The sequence below is a fragment of the Diachasma alloeum genome, unplaced genomic scaffold (genome assembly GCF_001412515.2).
Source record: "Diachasma alloeum isolate Michigan unplaced genomic scaffold, Dall2.0 Dall_scaffold_00181, whole genome shotgun sequence".
Taxonomy (NCBI): Eukaryota; Metazoa; Arthropoda; class Insecta; order Hymenoptera; family Braconidae; genus Diachasma; species Diachasma alloeum.
The window spans coordinates 2187992-2201633 of record NW_021680347.1 but is presented as its reverse complement, the minus strand read 5'-3'; the positions used below and the strand labels follow the sequence as shown (position 1 = coordinate 2201633).

General features: G+C 37.0%; 1 protein-coding gene across 1 annotated transcript in view; it reads left to right on the top strand.

Annotated features, from left to right (window-relative positions):
- LOC107045700 (protein rhomboid) overlaps positions 1-13634 on the top strand; it is a 68800-nt gene extending 55166 nt beyond the window's left edge. The window contains exon 6 of the mRNA XM_015268036.1: positions 10797-13634. Coding sequence (XP_015123522.1) covers positions 10797-11038 — 242 coding nt within the window. The 3' untranslated portion in view covers positions 11039-13634. The remainder of the gene's footprint in view (positions 1-10796) is intronic.
- The last annotated feature ends 8 nt before the right edge of the window (positions 13635-13642 follow it).

The following is a 13642-nucleotide window of genomic DNA, read 5'->3' as shown; positions in this document are numbered from 1 at the left end:
GCGTTGAATTCAGCACTTCTCCGCCTTAGCACGTAATATACTATTATCGCCGAGTGCTCTATACTGTTTTATGCCACCTCGTACGGTAGTCGAGTTTTGAGCAGGCTGCGCGAAAAGTCGAAACTTGTAAATGAAAAGATTTTTCGTTTACCAGGAATCGAAAAATGGCACAATTCGGCACTCGCTGAACGTAACATCACTAACAAAAAATATAGTTCGGATACACGTGCGACGGGGTGTTTTAACTCGTCGCACTTGTATCGAAATATACTATTTTCTTATACATGGGCTCTTATGAAATTTATGTTTAAATTGATAATTCGCCTACTAGAAAACTCTAAAAATAGAAATAAAAATAGAAGGTAATGTGTAAAATCATACTGAATCCAATGGCCGGAGAAAAATCTTGGATACGCGGGCAAAAAGATGAAATATTTGAATGATTCTATCCCATATAAGCGCATGTTAGTGCATGCATTTGGTGCATTTTGTCTATTTCATTTCTATTTAAATAATGAACATAGGTTGGTGGATGAAAATTTGTATCAAAGTGAAGGGAATATCTTCATCTCTCAGTTTTAAAAAAATCAATGTTTTTTAAGTACTTGTGATTTTGGATAAACATCCTTAAGCGAATACGTAGGTGAAATTTAAGTTTTCATTGGGCCTTGGGATTCATTGAACAGTTTATGATATATGACGGAATATGTGAATAATTAAGGAAAATCGTGGACCTGATCGATTTTGCCCCTTATAACCACAAAAAACTTCATTTTGTCCTGTTGTTACCTTCAAAATGCTCCTTGCGTCGTATTTTTCATACGATTTTAGCTTTTTTTTAATGTTCGGTTCACTCCAAGAATAAAGTTAAACATCCATTTTACTTTACACGGAGAGAAATGTTCAGTAAAAAGTACGGAACTCACAATTCACTCACCGATTATGGAATCGACTCAGAAAATTTAAGTGACGGTATCGTAATTTTTCCCAAGAAATTCAGAGAAAAATTACGAAACGCTCTGGAAAAATTCCGTGACAGTTCCGTAAAATTTCCTACGAAATCAATCCACATTTCGCTCCGGAATTACGGAAAAGATACGTAATTTTTATTGATTATTTTTCCAACCCAAATATCGGGGAATATAATTGGCCCATTCGACATCACGTGGTGCAAGCTACAGGGTTTTCAACTGATAATTTTTTGATAATTTTTTCTGGTAGTGGCTATATAAAAAACAAAACATCATGCAGTCGAATTAATCCCTCGTCAAACTGACAGATTGAATTCAATTGTGTCGTTGTGTTAATTATACAATTTTCGTTTTTCAATTTTGAGTTTCGTCTCATGGTCCAATTATATTGCCCGACATTTGGATTGGAAAAATAATCCCTCGAATACCACACGAGCTTCAAAATTAATCGGGCATTTTCCTCAAGGTTCCCTGCATACAAACGAAGTCGTCAAGTTTTTTAGGAAAAATCACTCGTGCTTCGCACTTGTGATTTTTTAACCTGAAAAACTTGACTCTTTCGTTTGTTTGCAACGGACCTATCGGAAAATACCCGATAATTTTGAAGCTCTTGTAGTATTACAAGTGAATATTTCTCTCCGTGTATTCGCAACAGATCATGCATAAATGAATTTTGAATTTCATAAATTTTTTGCGTCTCTAGAGTAGAGTCAAATTTATGAAATTCAAAATTCATTTAGTCATGATTTATTGGGAATAAAGTAAAACGGCATAACTTTATGCTCTGAAGTGTAACCAACATTTTGAAAAAAAAAAGCTAAAATCGTATGAAAACTACGGCGCAAAGAGCATTTTGAAGGTAAAAACAGCAAAAAATGAATTTTCTCGTGGTTATACAGGGCAAAATTGATCGGGTACGCGGCTTTCCCTAGTTATTCCCACATTCCGTCACACTGTTCAATGGGTCCGAAGGCCCAGTGAAGACTTAAATTTCACCGACCTATCCCCTTAATTGCAATACAATGGAGCGGAATTGATACGACTATTTAGCGCTTAAAAACTAGCTTCAGGAGCGGAGAAATTCATAGTAATTACTGTAAGCGAGTAATTCGATTCGTATTGTATTCTTCTTGGAAATCTCTTCACGACTTTCACTCAATTTTCAACTATTATTTTCCATGCCAACAAAAATAGATGGAACGTACTGACCCTGATATTCTTGATATTCTTTATAGCTTTCAGTCAATTCCATTCACTCATTAACAATTAATATTTTCCACTTTCACTAACAACCAGTGAAAAATTTCGATTTTTTTTTTCATGCAAAGAGGTTTATCCTTTTTTGCTCCCACCCTCCTCATTGCATTTTAGAGAGATTGAAAATAGCCAAAAGTAAAACCCATTATTAAATTCTATCTAATGAATTTCATCCAATAATTAGACAATATGTCTCTTCTGAAAATCAAATCCAGATTTTTGCTTCCGAATGGACGCTTTGTAATTGATAGATTTTGTAATTATCTAATTTTGTTTGAAAATTATTTAGATAGTCATGAAACTTCGAGATATGTTCTTAGAAAATGTCTGTCATTCCAGAATTTTTTCATATATTTTTACAAAAACAGGACTAAAGCGATCGCTAAAAATCTGAAATTTTGGCCGATACCGTATTGTTTAAGTACAATTTTCTGCCAAATTTCAACTCAATCGGCCAATGTTTTTGAGATGCAGCGATTTCCCAAAGTCTTTCTTTTCTTATTATCTCGAAAATTACTGCATCAAATGGACCTTTTTTCCTATCAAAGCATTCCCTATGATAATATCTATATCATAAGATAAATGTCGAATGCGTAAAGCGAAGCTTGAACTTTGATACTCTGCACAAAAAAACAAACATTTAACCTCCCTGCACCCCCGAAAAGTGAATTCGGCAGGTATTACAAAAAATAGGACGTGTTACACGTGTGTGCGAAAAAGTGAAACTTTATGCGCTAGTAACACAATATACTATTACTGTTTTCATTTTTGTGACTGATGGGTATGTTCACGATAATTCTCGAATATAAATCAAGATAAGAAGTTGAAATTTAGTAGAATCCTAGCTCTTAGTAAAATATTCAACTTTTTATATAAAACTAAATTGTTCAATATCTCAAAAACCACTCATTTGATTTCAATTTTTCTTCTTTTCCAAAATTTATGTACCCGTTCATACAAAGTTCACGAGATATTGCCGTTTTTTTTTGTCTGAAAGTTACTTTGACTTTTCATAGCATGAGTGAAGGTTGTAGTGAAACCTTGAAATGTTGATAAGTAGTTAATAACGTCGAGGTAGGCTCATGTGTAAAATTTCAGATCAATCGATTCAATACTTTTTGCACCCGAGCAATTTATGTTAAAAACACTTTTCTAGAAAAATGACATATCGTTGTTCTATTATATAACTTTGATATCCCTATCTTACTGGTTCAAACCAAGAGTAATTCTCAATTCTGAAAGATTAGGCTTCGCGAGGATGAGATTTGGGGTCCATTTGGAACCTTATTAGTAATGGAACTGGTAGAAAAGAAAAAGTCGGAAGAAACAACCCGTAGAACAACGGTCAAATTTTTTTTTGTCACAGTGCTTATTTTCCTTCAAGGAGCCTTATCCACTTCGTTCGGAACAGAGTGAATAAAACCGATATCAATATAATGATTCTTCATTCAAAACAGCCCATTTAAGTTGCGAATTTATTTCGTATTGAAAAATCTCGGAAGTTCTGACACTTGGAATCGAAAAGTTCATTGTAATTATTATAACTCGTTATTGCCCTCTACATTCATTCCACTTCTTGTAAAGCTCTCGATAAATTCTATTCACTGAATAACGAATATTTTCCGCCCTCAATAACAACGGATGAAAAAAAAGCTTTTTTTTTCTGATTTAAAGAGGTTTATTTGTTTCCTCTCCACCTCCCTGCTATTATTTCGAATATATTGAAACAGATATGCAACTATTATGTAAGATCTCAGGTATTAAAAATTTTCATTCTCATTGAAATTTGTCATCCCCATTCACATCGTCGCCGTAAAATTACCTATATTAACCGGACAGTGAAAATCAGCGAAATTGAATTGCTAATATGGGTTTATTTAAAGCTCATTAGAAGCTAAATTGCTATATCTTAAACAATTTTTCTGCTAACGTCATCTTTGACATTCTCTTTAAGAGCTTATTTTCTATGCTGGCAAAAAATTACCTGCCAACGCGGTTTTAAAAAAAAAAAAGCATTCATGATGCTAACTCTTCCCCAAGTCAACAGAAATAAGGAGTGAAAGTGAATGTAATTCCATTTGAGATAATGGAGAATTTCGAGTTCATTAGGATTTCGTCTTCTATTATTTTTAAATTTTTGTTCTTAAAAAAAAAATTTTTTTTTTAAATGGAAAAAAAATTTTTTTTGTTTTTTCTTATGGAAGGACGTATCAAAATTACCGTAATAAGTCAAACTACCCATGACCAACAATGGTGGAAGTCGTCAGAATTAGCGTAAGGTCATAAGGACCGAATAGATATAGCCATAATAATTATATGATTGGAACAATCATGAGGGTCGAGCTGCTGAAAGGGCCCAAGGGGCAAACGTAAACTACGATCATAAGGATCAGATAGAAAGAAAAAATACATGTTGATATTAGCTTTCGCGTATGTTAGCAGCAAAAGGGCTAAAAATGAAAAAAAAATCGTGTTTCAATATTGAATAATTTGAAGTTCATTATAAGTTAATTTTGTATGCTTAAAAAAATTCACCTGCCAATACAATTTTTTTTCTTAAAGATGTGCAATTTTTTTTCTTAAAGATGTCTACCTTTCTCGCACATTGGCTGCAAAATAGCTGAAAAATGAACCGAACTACATTTTGAAGAGTGGATAATTTGAAGCTCATTAAGAGCTTATTTTAGACGCTGAGAAAAAGTTCCCTGTTATGTTGTTAACTTTCTTGCATTTCAGCAGAAGAATAATTGAAAAAGTTTGTTTTTTCATTACTTTATTTTTATTTTTTTTATATTATTATTATTATTTTCTTTTATTATTTTGTTATCACCATCGCCGCGTTACCTCACACGAAATTTGCTTTTAATTCACTATTATACAAATTCAGTATTATGAAATTTGCCTTTAATTTAATTTCAGTTCAGTATTATTTATAATTTTGTGTTGATTCAATGTCAGAGAATGGTTATAATGTATATTTATCAATCGTAATAGCGGGCTTCTATGAATCGAGGGGAATTTGTTTGCTGAAGTGGCGGAAGCATGGTAATTGTATGTAAAATGTGAGTTATCGAATTGAAAATTGCGAATTAAATGTCATCTCTGAATTCTGAGTCACTTTTTTCTTTTTTGCACTTGATAATGTTTCAAAAAACGATGAAAGCTGAATGAAACCGCCGGCTAATTTGTCGGTGGTTATTTCGTACCTCGGGAATAATGAATGTGGGGGAAATAATCGGTGGAAAAATTGTCAATGGATAAATGGTCGTCGATTATTTTGTCGCGCAAATTTGGTCGCAGAAATTTTGTCCGCGGATCGAAAATTACGGAACCCTGAAAAATAGCTGAAAAATTAACAGAATTAGATTTTAAAAAGTGGATAATTTGAAGCTGATTAAGAGCTTATTTGATACGCTGATAAAAAGTTTCGTGTTAATGTCACTTTTAGAAGAAAATGTTACGTTGTTAAGTTTTTTCAGCAGGAGAATAATTAAAAAATTCTATAAAAATTGACTTTCAGCATTGGATAATTTAGGTATCATTAGGAGCCAACTTTATACCGTTCGATTGATTTTTTCACTAATGCTATGTTTGCAAACAATCAAGCGTGTTGGTGCTTCCTCCTACGCAATTAGCAGAAAAATGACTTGAAAATGAACAGAATTCGTTCTTCAGGAGTGAATGGTTCAACGTTCATGCACTGATAAAATGATTCATTTATTCCAAACAAGATTCGTTAACTATTAACGAATGGTAGAGTTGAATATGACCAAATGAATATGACCAAATTTCCTGTTAATGTCTTTTTTTTAAAAGAAAATGTTGACAGTTATTTTCCAGCCAATGTGCGAAAAAGGTAGCATAAGTACCTTAAAAAAAAGTTTATGAGGGTCGTTTTTGGGACGTGATGACAGATTGTGATGGTTGGCCCTATCACATGACCGTTACTGACGTGTCATATAACCGGTCAGTGACATCTCATGTCATTTTTTTCGCATCCCTGGTGACTTTATGCGTTATTATTCTTTTTTCGTTCTCTCTCTACCAATACCTATAGTAATAATCTTCCAAATGGATGAATGTTCCATTGAAAGTCGTTATTAGAAAATACTTTCCAGGAAAAATGTTCCTTATATTTTCTTTTTCTACGTTGATTCCCGCTTTCATCGTTAAAACATAAATTTTTATTATAGGACTTTTTAAATAAGTCTAGAGGCTTATTCTCGAGTTGCGTAAAAACGGATTCGTGTGTGAATGCGCCTCCGTTCACGGATCGCCTGATGTATGATTACTCTGTGCAATCTGTTAACGAAGTCTCGTTGACACCTGAATCCGTATTCACACAAGTCGAGAGTAAGCCCCCAGAGGACGATGTATGACATCGATGGATAAAATGACGATGTATGACTTTTTATAAAAATAGATTTTTGCATGAATTGCTCTGTCCCAGGATGTATTGAATCGATCGGCACAAAAATTTTATCCACAAGTGTGATTCAATAATACCAATTAGTAGCCGGAATCTCAGATGTTTATTCCAAATTTTGGGCGTATTATGACGCGCTACATTAACTTTCAAATGAAAAAATTAGAAAAACGCGGATATCTCAAAAACTTCGTATGAACGGGTATTCATACTTTGATTGATCTTGATAAGGGGCAGCAAGGTGAGGATTTTGAAAAAAAAATCATCGGACCAGTAGTTTGGAAGATTTTGAGCAAAACAGTTTTTCACAAACAGTTGAATATCTTCTAAACCAAGATGCCAGCCAATCAAGATGTTTTCAATTGACCAGCTCAATTAAAAACATCTTGATTGGCTGGGATACCCCCCACCACTCTACCTACCCCCTCCAGGGGTCAGGGGGTATATAAGGACTTCCTTACAACGGGGAGCTTCAGTATCGGAGCAACCTAGCCCTGATGATGCAGACTGAAATGTTTGCGAAACGTCGGCAAAAAGCTGAATCTAGACGCGGCATCCACCCGGAAGCCATCATAATAAATCTTCTAAACCACTTATCCAATTTCACCTACCCACAATCCCATCCTGTAATACTGTAAGAGCTACAATCTCACCAAATTTTTTTCGGAAGTTATCATTTCATGATATGTGAGTGATGCCCAAGCAAAGTTAGAGAATCAAAAAATCGCATTTACAAAGCTTCCATTCGGAAGCAAAAACCGAAAAAAGTGGACACTGTGGCAAGATAAATTCTCTCCGACTCGTGACCCAGAGGAGACGATACTAGGCATTTCGAGACTGAAACTGTCCCAAAATTTGTATGTTTTTTTAGACCGAGACGATCACTCTAAAGTGAACTTTTGTCTAGTCTCAGCTGAGTCTCGTGCACACCCCTAACATCAATATGGGAGACACACATCTTTTACTTTCAAAAAGGGTTTCGCCACGAAGTGAACGTAGCAGCAGTGTCAACATTTTTTATAAATTCTTTTCAATAAATGAAAAAAAATTTCTCGTCTATCGTGCAACAAATGAAACCACACCGATTTTCTCAACTAATTGGAATGATTATACCTGCATTCTCTTTGTGAATCTCTCCATGACTTTAATTCAATGATTGAAAAATATTTTCCACCCTTAATAACAACAAATTTTAAAAATCCCGATTTTTATTCGACGAGGTTCATTTGTTTTCTCTCCCACCCTCTCCTTTCCATTTTGTATCGATTGTAAATATTAGCTAGGGGAGGGTAGGGCAAAACGGACCGCAATGCAAAACGGACCACTGACAGAAAATTGGTCTTTTTTTTTGCTTTCCTTCAAATCAGGAACACTGAATGTGTTGAATTAAAAGTGAGTTTCAGGATCATAACAGTTACAAGCGTTTTATAGGGAGCAAGTGTCGTTAAACCGCAATTTGGTCAGATTTGTTAATCACCCCAAACCACAAATGATTTTGAATTTTTGTTTTGGCTTCCATTCGGAAGCAAAAACTATTTTAAAAAAATCCTGGTTGGCTGTATCGCTGATACAGCCGTAAGTTTTGCGTGGATACGTCTATGTTACGTATATGCTCGGGAAATTAGAAAATTAAAGTCTTAAGGGAACACTTTAATGTGTGAGAACTGCGTGAGAATGTTTGTTTACATGTACAGTAGGACTGGCGAGATTGTTCCACTGAGAGGTGTATTGGACAATGAGAGCTCGATGCATAACCTACAATTCCCAGTGGAACTCTTTCACCAGCTCTACTATATCTCTGTTCTACTTATCACCACGTGAAACGTACTATAAACGTCGTTTCAACCCAAGTCCACGTTTAATGACAGTCGGTAAACTGGATTCCATACTTACCGACTTAGTTTCCCTATACACCAACAGATGGCGTTAGTAAATATCTACCTATGCAGAAAATGCCCCTCAAAACGAAAACATAGACGTATCCACGTCAAAATTATCAATTTTCTGTCAGTGGTCCGTTTTTCCCACCTGGTCCGTTTTGCCCTACCCTCCCCTACAACAATCGTCTCTCAAATTCTCAGGTATTCAAAAAAACAACATTTGTACTATGGGATAATTGGAATTTCTCCTTCCATGAATTCCATTCAATAATTGAAAAATACTTTCCACAGTCAAAGTCACCATATTGAATGAAACAAAATACAGATTTTTGGTCAAGGAGGTTTATATGAATTTATTCTCTCACCACCCCCTTTTTATTTTGATAATAGTAGAAACGATATGAATACGACTATTAGTCATTCAAAACAATTCATCTCCTCCTCAAAATTACTGTATATTAAAATATCTCAAGAGCTCTAAGAAATAGAGTAGAATAAAACCCACAAATTTCACTAAATTATTAACAAATATTTTCCACCCCCAATGACCATAGACAGGAAAAAAATTCCGATTTTCCCTCATTCACATGAGTTCATTCATTCCGTTCCCCAGTCTCTCCCTTTTATTTTAAAAATAGAATATGAACGACGTTTACCCATGGAATTTTTTAATTAAAAGATAGGGAGAACAGTGGCAATTTGCTATGTAGCCCATTCTCTTCAAGGGAGTTGAATGTATTCGTGGGAGTGAGAAGGTGGGGAGACTGGCGCCTGTTAAAATCGACGGAGCAGTTTGCCGTGTCGGCGATGCCCGGGCATTTTAGATTTTTGTGATGATAGAAACGAACACACCGAGAGAGACTAAGAGAAATAAAAAAAAAACTGAAAAATGCAACCACGGGAATGAGAGAGAGCGAGAGACATTCGGAGGTCATTCCGACCGGATATACGGCGGTCCTGAGGTATAAATCGCTCGCAGAACGCGTCACCGAGCGCGATGTCCGGCTTGTAATGGAAATAGATAGGATCTCCGGTTGGACGGAGCAAACGACGAACGAGTGAAAAGGGGAAAGATAGTTTTCTCCCCTTTTATAGAGGTTTTAGAGAACTTTCGCCCCTCTCTCCTTCCATTCCTGCATCTTTTCATTTACCCTCACCCACCACTGTATACATACCAGAAATAACCTTTTTTTTCTAAACTATCAACTTGCGTACACATTCCACCTCCTTCATTCTGAGTCCTCAGAGTGACACTTCAAGTCTCCCCAGGTGTTTTCGTTTTACGAGGTGATGAGGAATACGTCGTCTAGGGAAAATTTATATAGATAGTGGCATTGGGGAAAATTCAAAGGGATTATGAAACAGAGGGAGGATAGAAAGAGAAGACGATAGTGATAGAAGTAGAAGACGGAAAATAAATGAGGAAAAAGGGGGCATTCATCGAGTTTTCACGATATGAACCCACGAGGGTAGGCACCGAGGCTTATCATACCTGTCTGGTGTAATTGAGTGGCGTTAGTCCCGGAGTATTATTGCGAGAGGGAGAGGGAGAGGCAAGGTTTAATCCTCTGCGGCGTATAGCAGAGAGAGTGGGTAATACTTGGAGAGGTGGATAGAGCTTTCCTCTCGCTTATCTTCGATTTCCCTCCCCCTGGCATTTGTCTCAACCCGTAAAGCCTCCCGCGGTGTGGTGAGCCGCGTCCGCCCCAGGGGCCACAGACTCAGCGATTATCGAGGCCTCCATTCCAACTCCCTCTCTCCACTCTCTTACCCTTAATTCGCGAGGGGTTTATATTATCAGGTATATATCGGGAAATCGGTGCGATTTGTTCCATCGTTGTGCTAGTCTACTCGTTTCATTATCATGAAATTACTCTCCCTCTGGTTTTGCAGGGAAATTATGTGGTTAAACCGGGCTCTACTGATTGTGGATATAATTATAAGGGAGTAATTCATTTTCATTTCAGCATCGGTAAAAGAAGGGGGAGGAGGTAGACGTGACCGGATTATTTGAAATACTAATAACGATTTGAAGGATAAGCGTGTGAGAGAATTTGAATAACAAATGACTTTAAAAATTTAGTGGAAATTAGGAGTAATTGTTCAATTACTGAACAGAGCAACTGCAAAACAGCAAAAGCTGAAATCCATACTAATTCGCTGTGAAAATAATATGATAATGACTTAATCTCTCGAAAACTATTCCACAACTAATTTAGGAATCATGAAAATAACTTTGGCCCTTATACTTTTGTGTTTCAGCGAGCGCTGACGTTGGTTTTGCAATCTACGACAGGTATGCGGCCGAACAGATGGGCCCACCTGTCTCCTACGTGGCACACCTGACGGGTGCACTGGCCGGTCTGACAATTGGCCTCCTCGTGCTTAAAAATTTTGAGCAACGCCTGCACGAGCAACTACTGTGGTGGGTTGCACTTGGTGTTTACGCAGCTTGCACAATATTCGCAGTTATGTACAATCTCATGCATCCGGATTATCCATGACGTGAGGTTAGCTTCGCGTATGGCGTACCTAGGCATACGTAACGCGAAGCTACGTGCAAAGTGTCAAATAATTGGTCTTCTCCAGCGGTGTCCAGTGGACACGTTGCTCTAGAGATTTAAAGCCAAATAATTGCAATCTCTTGAGAGGCGAGGGATCATGACGATTGGTGGCGTGATGATGATGGAGCGGCTAGAGAATTCTAAAATATTAGAGAACAAGTACCAAAGAGACATCCAAGGACGAGAGCCAAGTGATGGAGGTAAATTGAGGGGCGGCGGGAGGAGCAACAAGATGTAACAAAAAGTATATGAGAGCGGTCGAGTGTTCTCATGGAGAAATGGCAATTGGTCGCTTGGTTGAGTCTGCGCGGGCTGGTCCGGCAACACTACCAAGTCTCATTCGTTTACAAGTGACACACAATGTACCCAGGAAGAAAAAAAATCGAGAAGATGGAGAAGAAGAAGAACTCCTTGATGTGAATGGGGGAGTCCACGGGGCGAGTGGCAAGTGAATAAATCTCTGGGAATAGTAGCGAGAATAAACTGAAAACACACGTGGCTCCACAGGCCGACAAATTGGAATATGCGAGTAAATCGAGAAAACGAATTCAATTTCCTTTCCATTTCTGCTAGCAGAAAATTCATTGAATTCATCTTCAACTCGTTCTAGTTTTATTCCCAAAACTCCCAGGACCATTCACTCATTTTTGTATATGAAAAATAATGGAGGCCGTTTGTAAAAGGGTGCATTGCTGTCTGTGTGTGCATTTTTTTTCTGTCGTTCGAAGACGATCAGACGACCCTCGATACTAAAAGACTGAATTTTCTCGCGAAATTGATTTAATTAATGATATATGTGCGCAACTCTTTGTTCAACAGTCAATCTCAATTAACGTTCTGTGTTATATAACCAACGGTCGGTGAAAAAACAACAATGTTCCTCTTTTTGTTTTTCTCCTTGCTTTCATTTTTTTTGTTTTCGCTTTTCCGCGTCAAGAGGACAGAAATATATGGATGAAAATCGGTTGTCCCCTTTCACAAGGGGAGAAACCAATATTCATATGATTTATTTTTACGAATACAACAATGCACACAATGTAAATAAGAATTGTATAGTTATAATGGAAGAGAACGATTTCTCTTCTAGTGTGCACGGGGAAAGTGATTGAGATGTGTGAAACGATATTATTTAGAGAGAGAAAGAGTAAACCCAAATGAAGGCGAATCAGGGGAACGTTTGTTATGTATTCCTTTATCGTTGCGTAACTTCCCGTAGGAATCGTGGTCGCGTGGCGACGATATTCTTATTCTTTTTTTCCTCGTTCTCTTTCGCCGTATGCAAGAGTCGAGATTATCGACATTTGTAACGGCATTATTAACGGAAATCGACAATGGTAAAATATACATCACTATCACAGAGGGAATAATATTCCCTCTGTTATTGTTTGATTTGTTTTTTTTTTTACTGATTTTTGTTGTGCACCCATAGCTCCGGCAAACAAACAGCCAACGATTCAATAACAAAAACCACATTTCCTCCACAGTTCTCATACAGACTTTGCTTTGGCTATGATATTCCTCCAACTTGTCGATTCACCCCGCCAAAATGTACACAGAAAGAGAGGGAGAGAGAGAGAGAGACCCATGAACAAAATTTAAAACATTCAATATTTTTTTCGCATTATTGTGGTGTATAATTTATGTCCCTCAGTAAGTTGTGACGTCTCGTTGGTTTAAGATATTTATTTAAAACAGTCCCAACATTTTTTTTGTCGTCAAGTATTGAATTTATCTGTTGCATAGTCGACTTACATTAAGAATGAACATTCCGAAGAAATGGAAAGAAAACTAAACCCAGTCACGAGAAGAGTTATAATATAATATAATATAATATAATTTACAATTAGCCTGAAATTCCGAAGCCCGGTGGCTATAACTAGCACAAAGAGAGCGAAGTAAAACCACGAAAGAATATGGTTAGTAAGGACTAATAAGAGTGAGAAAAAATGACATTCGCGAATGCACCCCAGTGGGAAATGGAGAAATATCATGCGTAACTCGATATCAAGGAGGTAAGATAGTTTGTGGTAAAATGGCATGGTTGCTCTCGCAGGAGAAAGCAGTGGATGCACATGCGAGTGAGAGGGTACGATTCGGAGGAGAGGGAAAAAATAAAGGGGTGGAGACAGGTTAAAGGAGAATTGCTAAGGTGGTTAGACTGAAGTTGAGATGTGGGAGTGAGATTTTAGCGGCTTAACTTGCTAAGTAAAACAGAAGTGAGTAAATGAGAGTGATGAACGATGCTAGTCAATTAGTACCGACGATGAAGGGTGAGTGAGGAAGGGAGGAGATTTGCTCCTCATCGCTTCTTCTTCAACGAAACTTAAGGTATCGCCGATGTAATCTGCTTGGAACTTTTCGATGAAAATGAGGAGCTAGAGTGGTTTGTATGATGAAATGCGGTATGTGTATATACACACCTGAGGGTTAAGCAAAAATGAGGTAAAAGAGGTTTTTGTAGAAACTCGGTATGAGGAGGGTGAGAGAGAGAGAGAGAGAGAGAGAGAGAGAGAGAGAGAGAGAGAGAGAGAGAGAGAGAGAGAG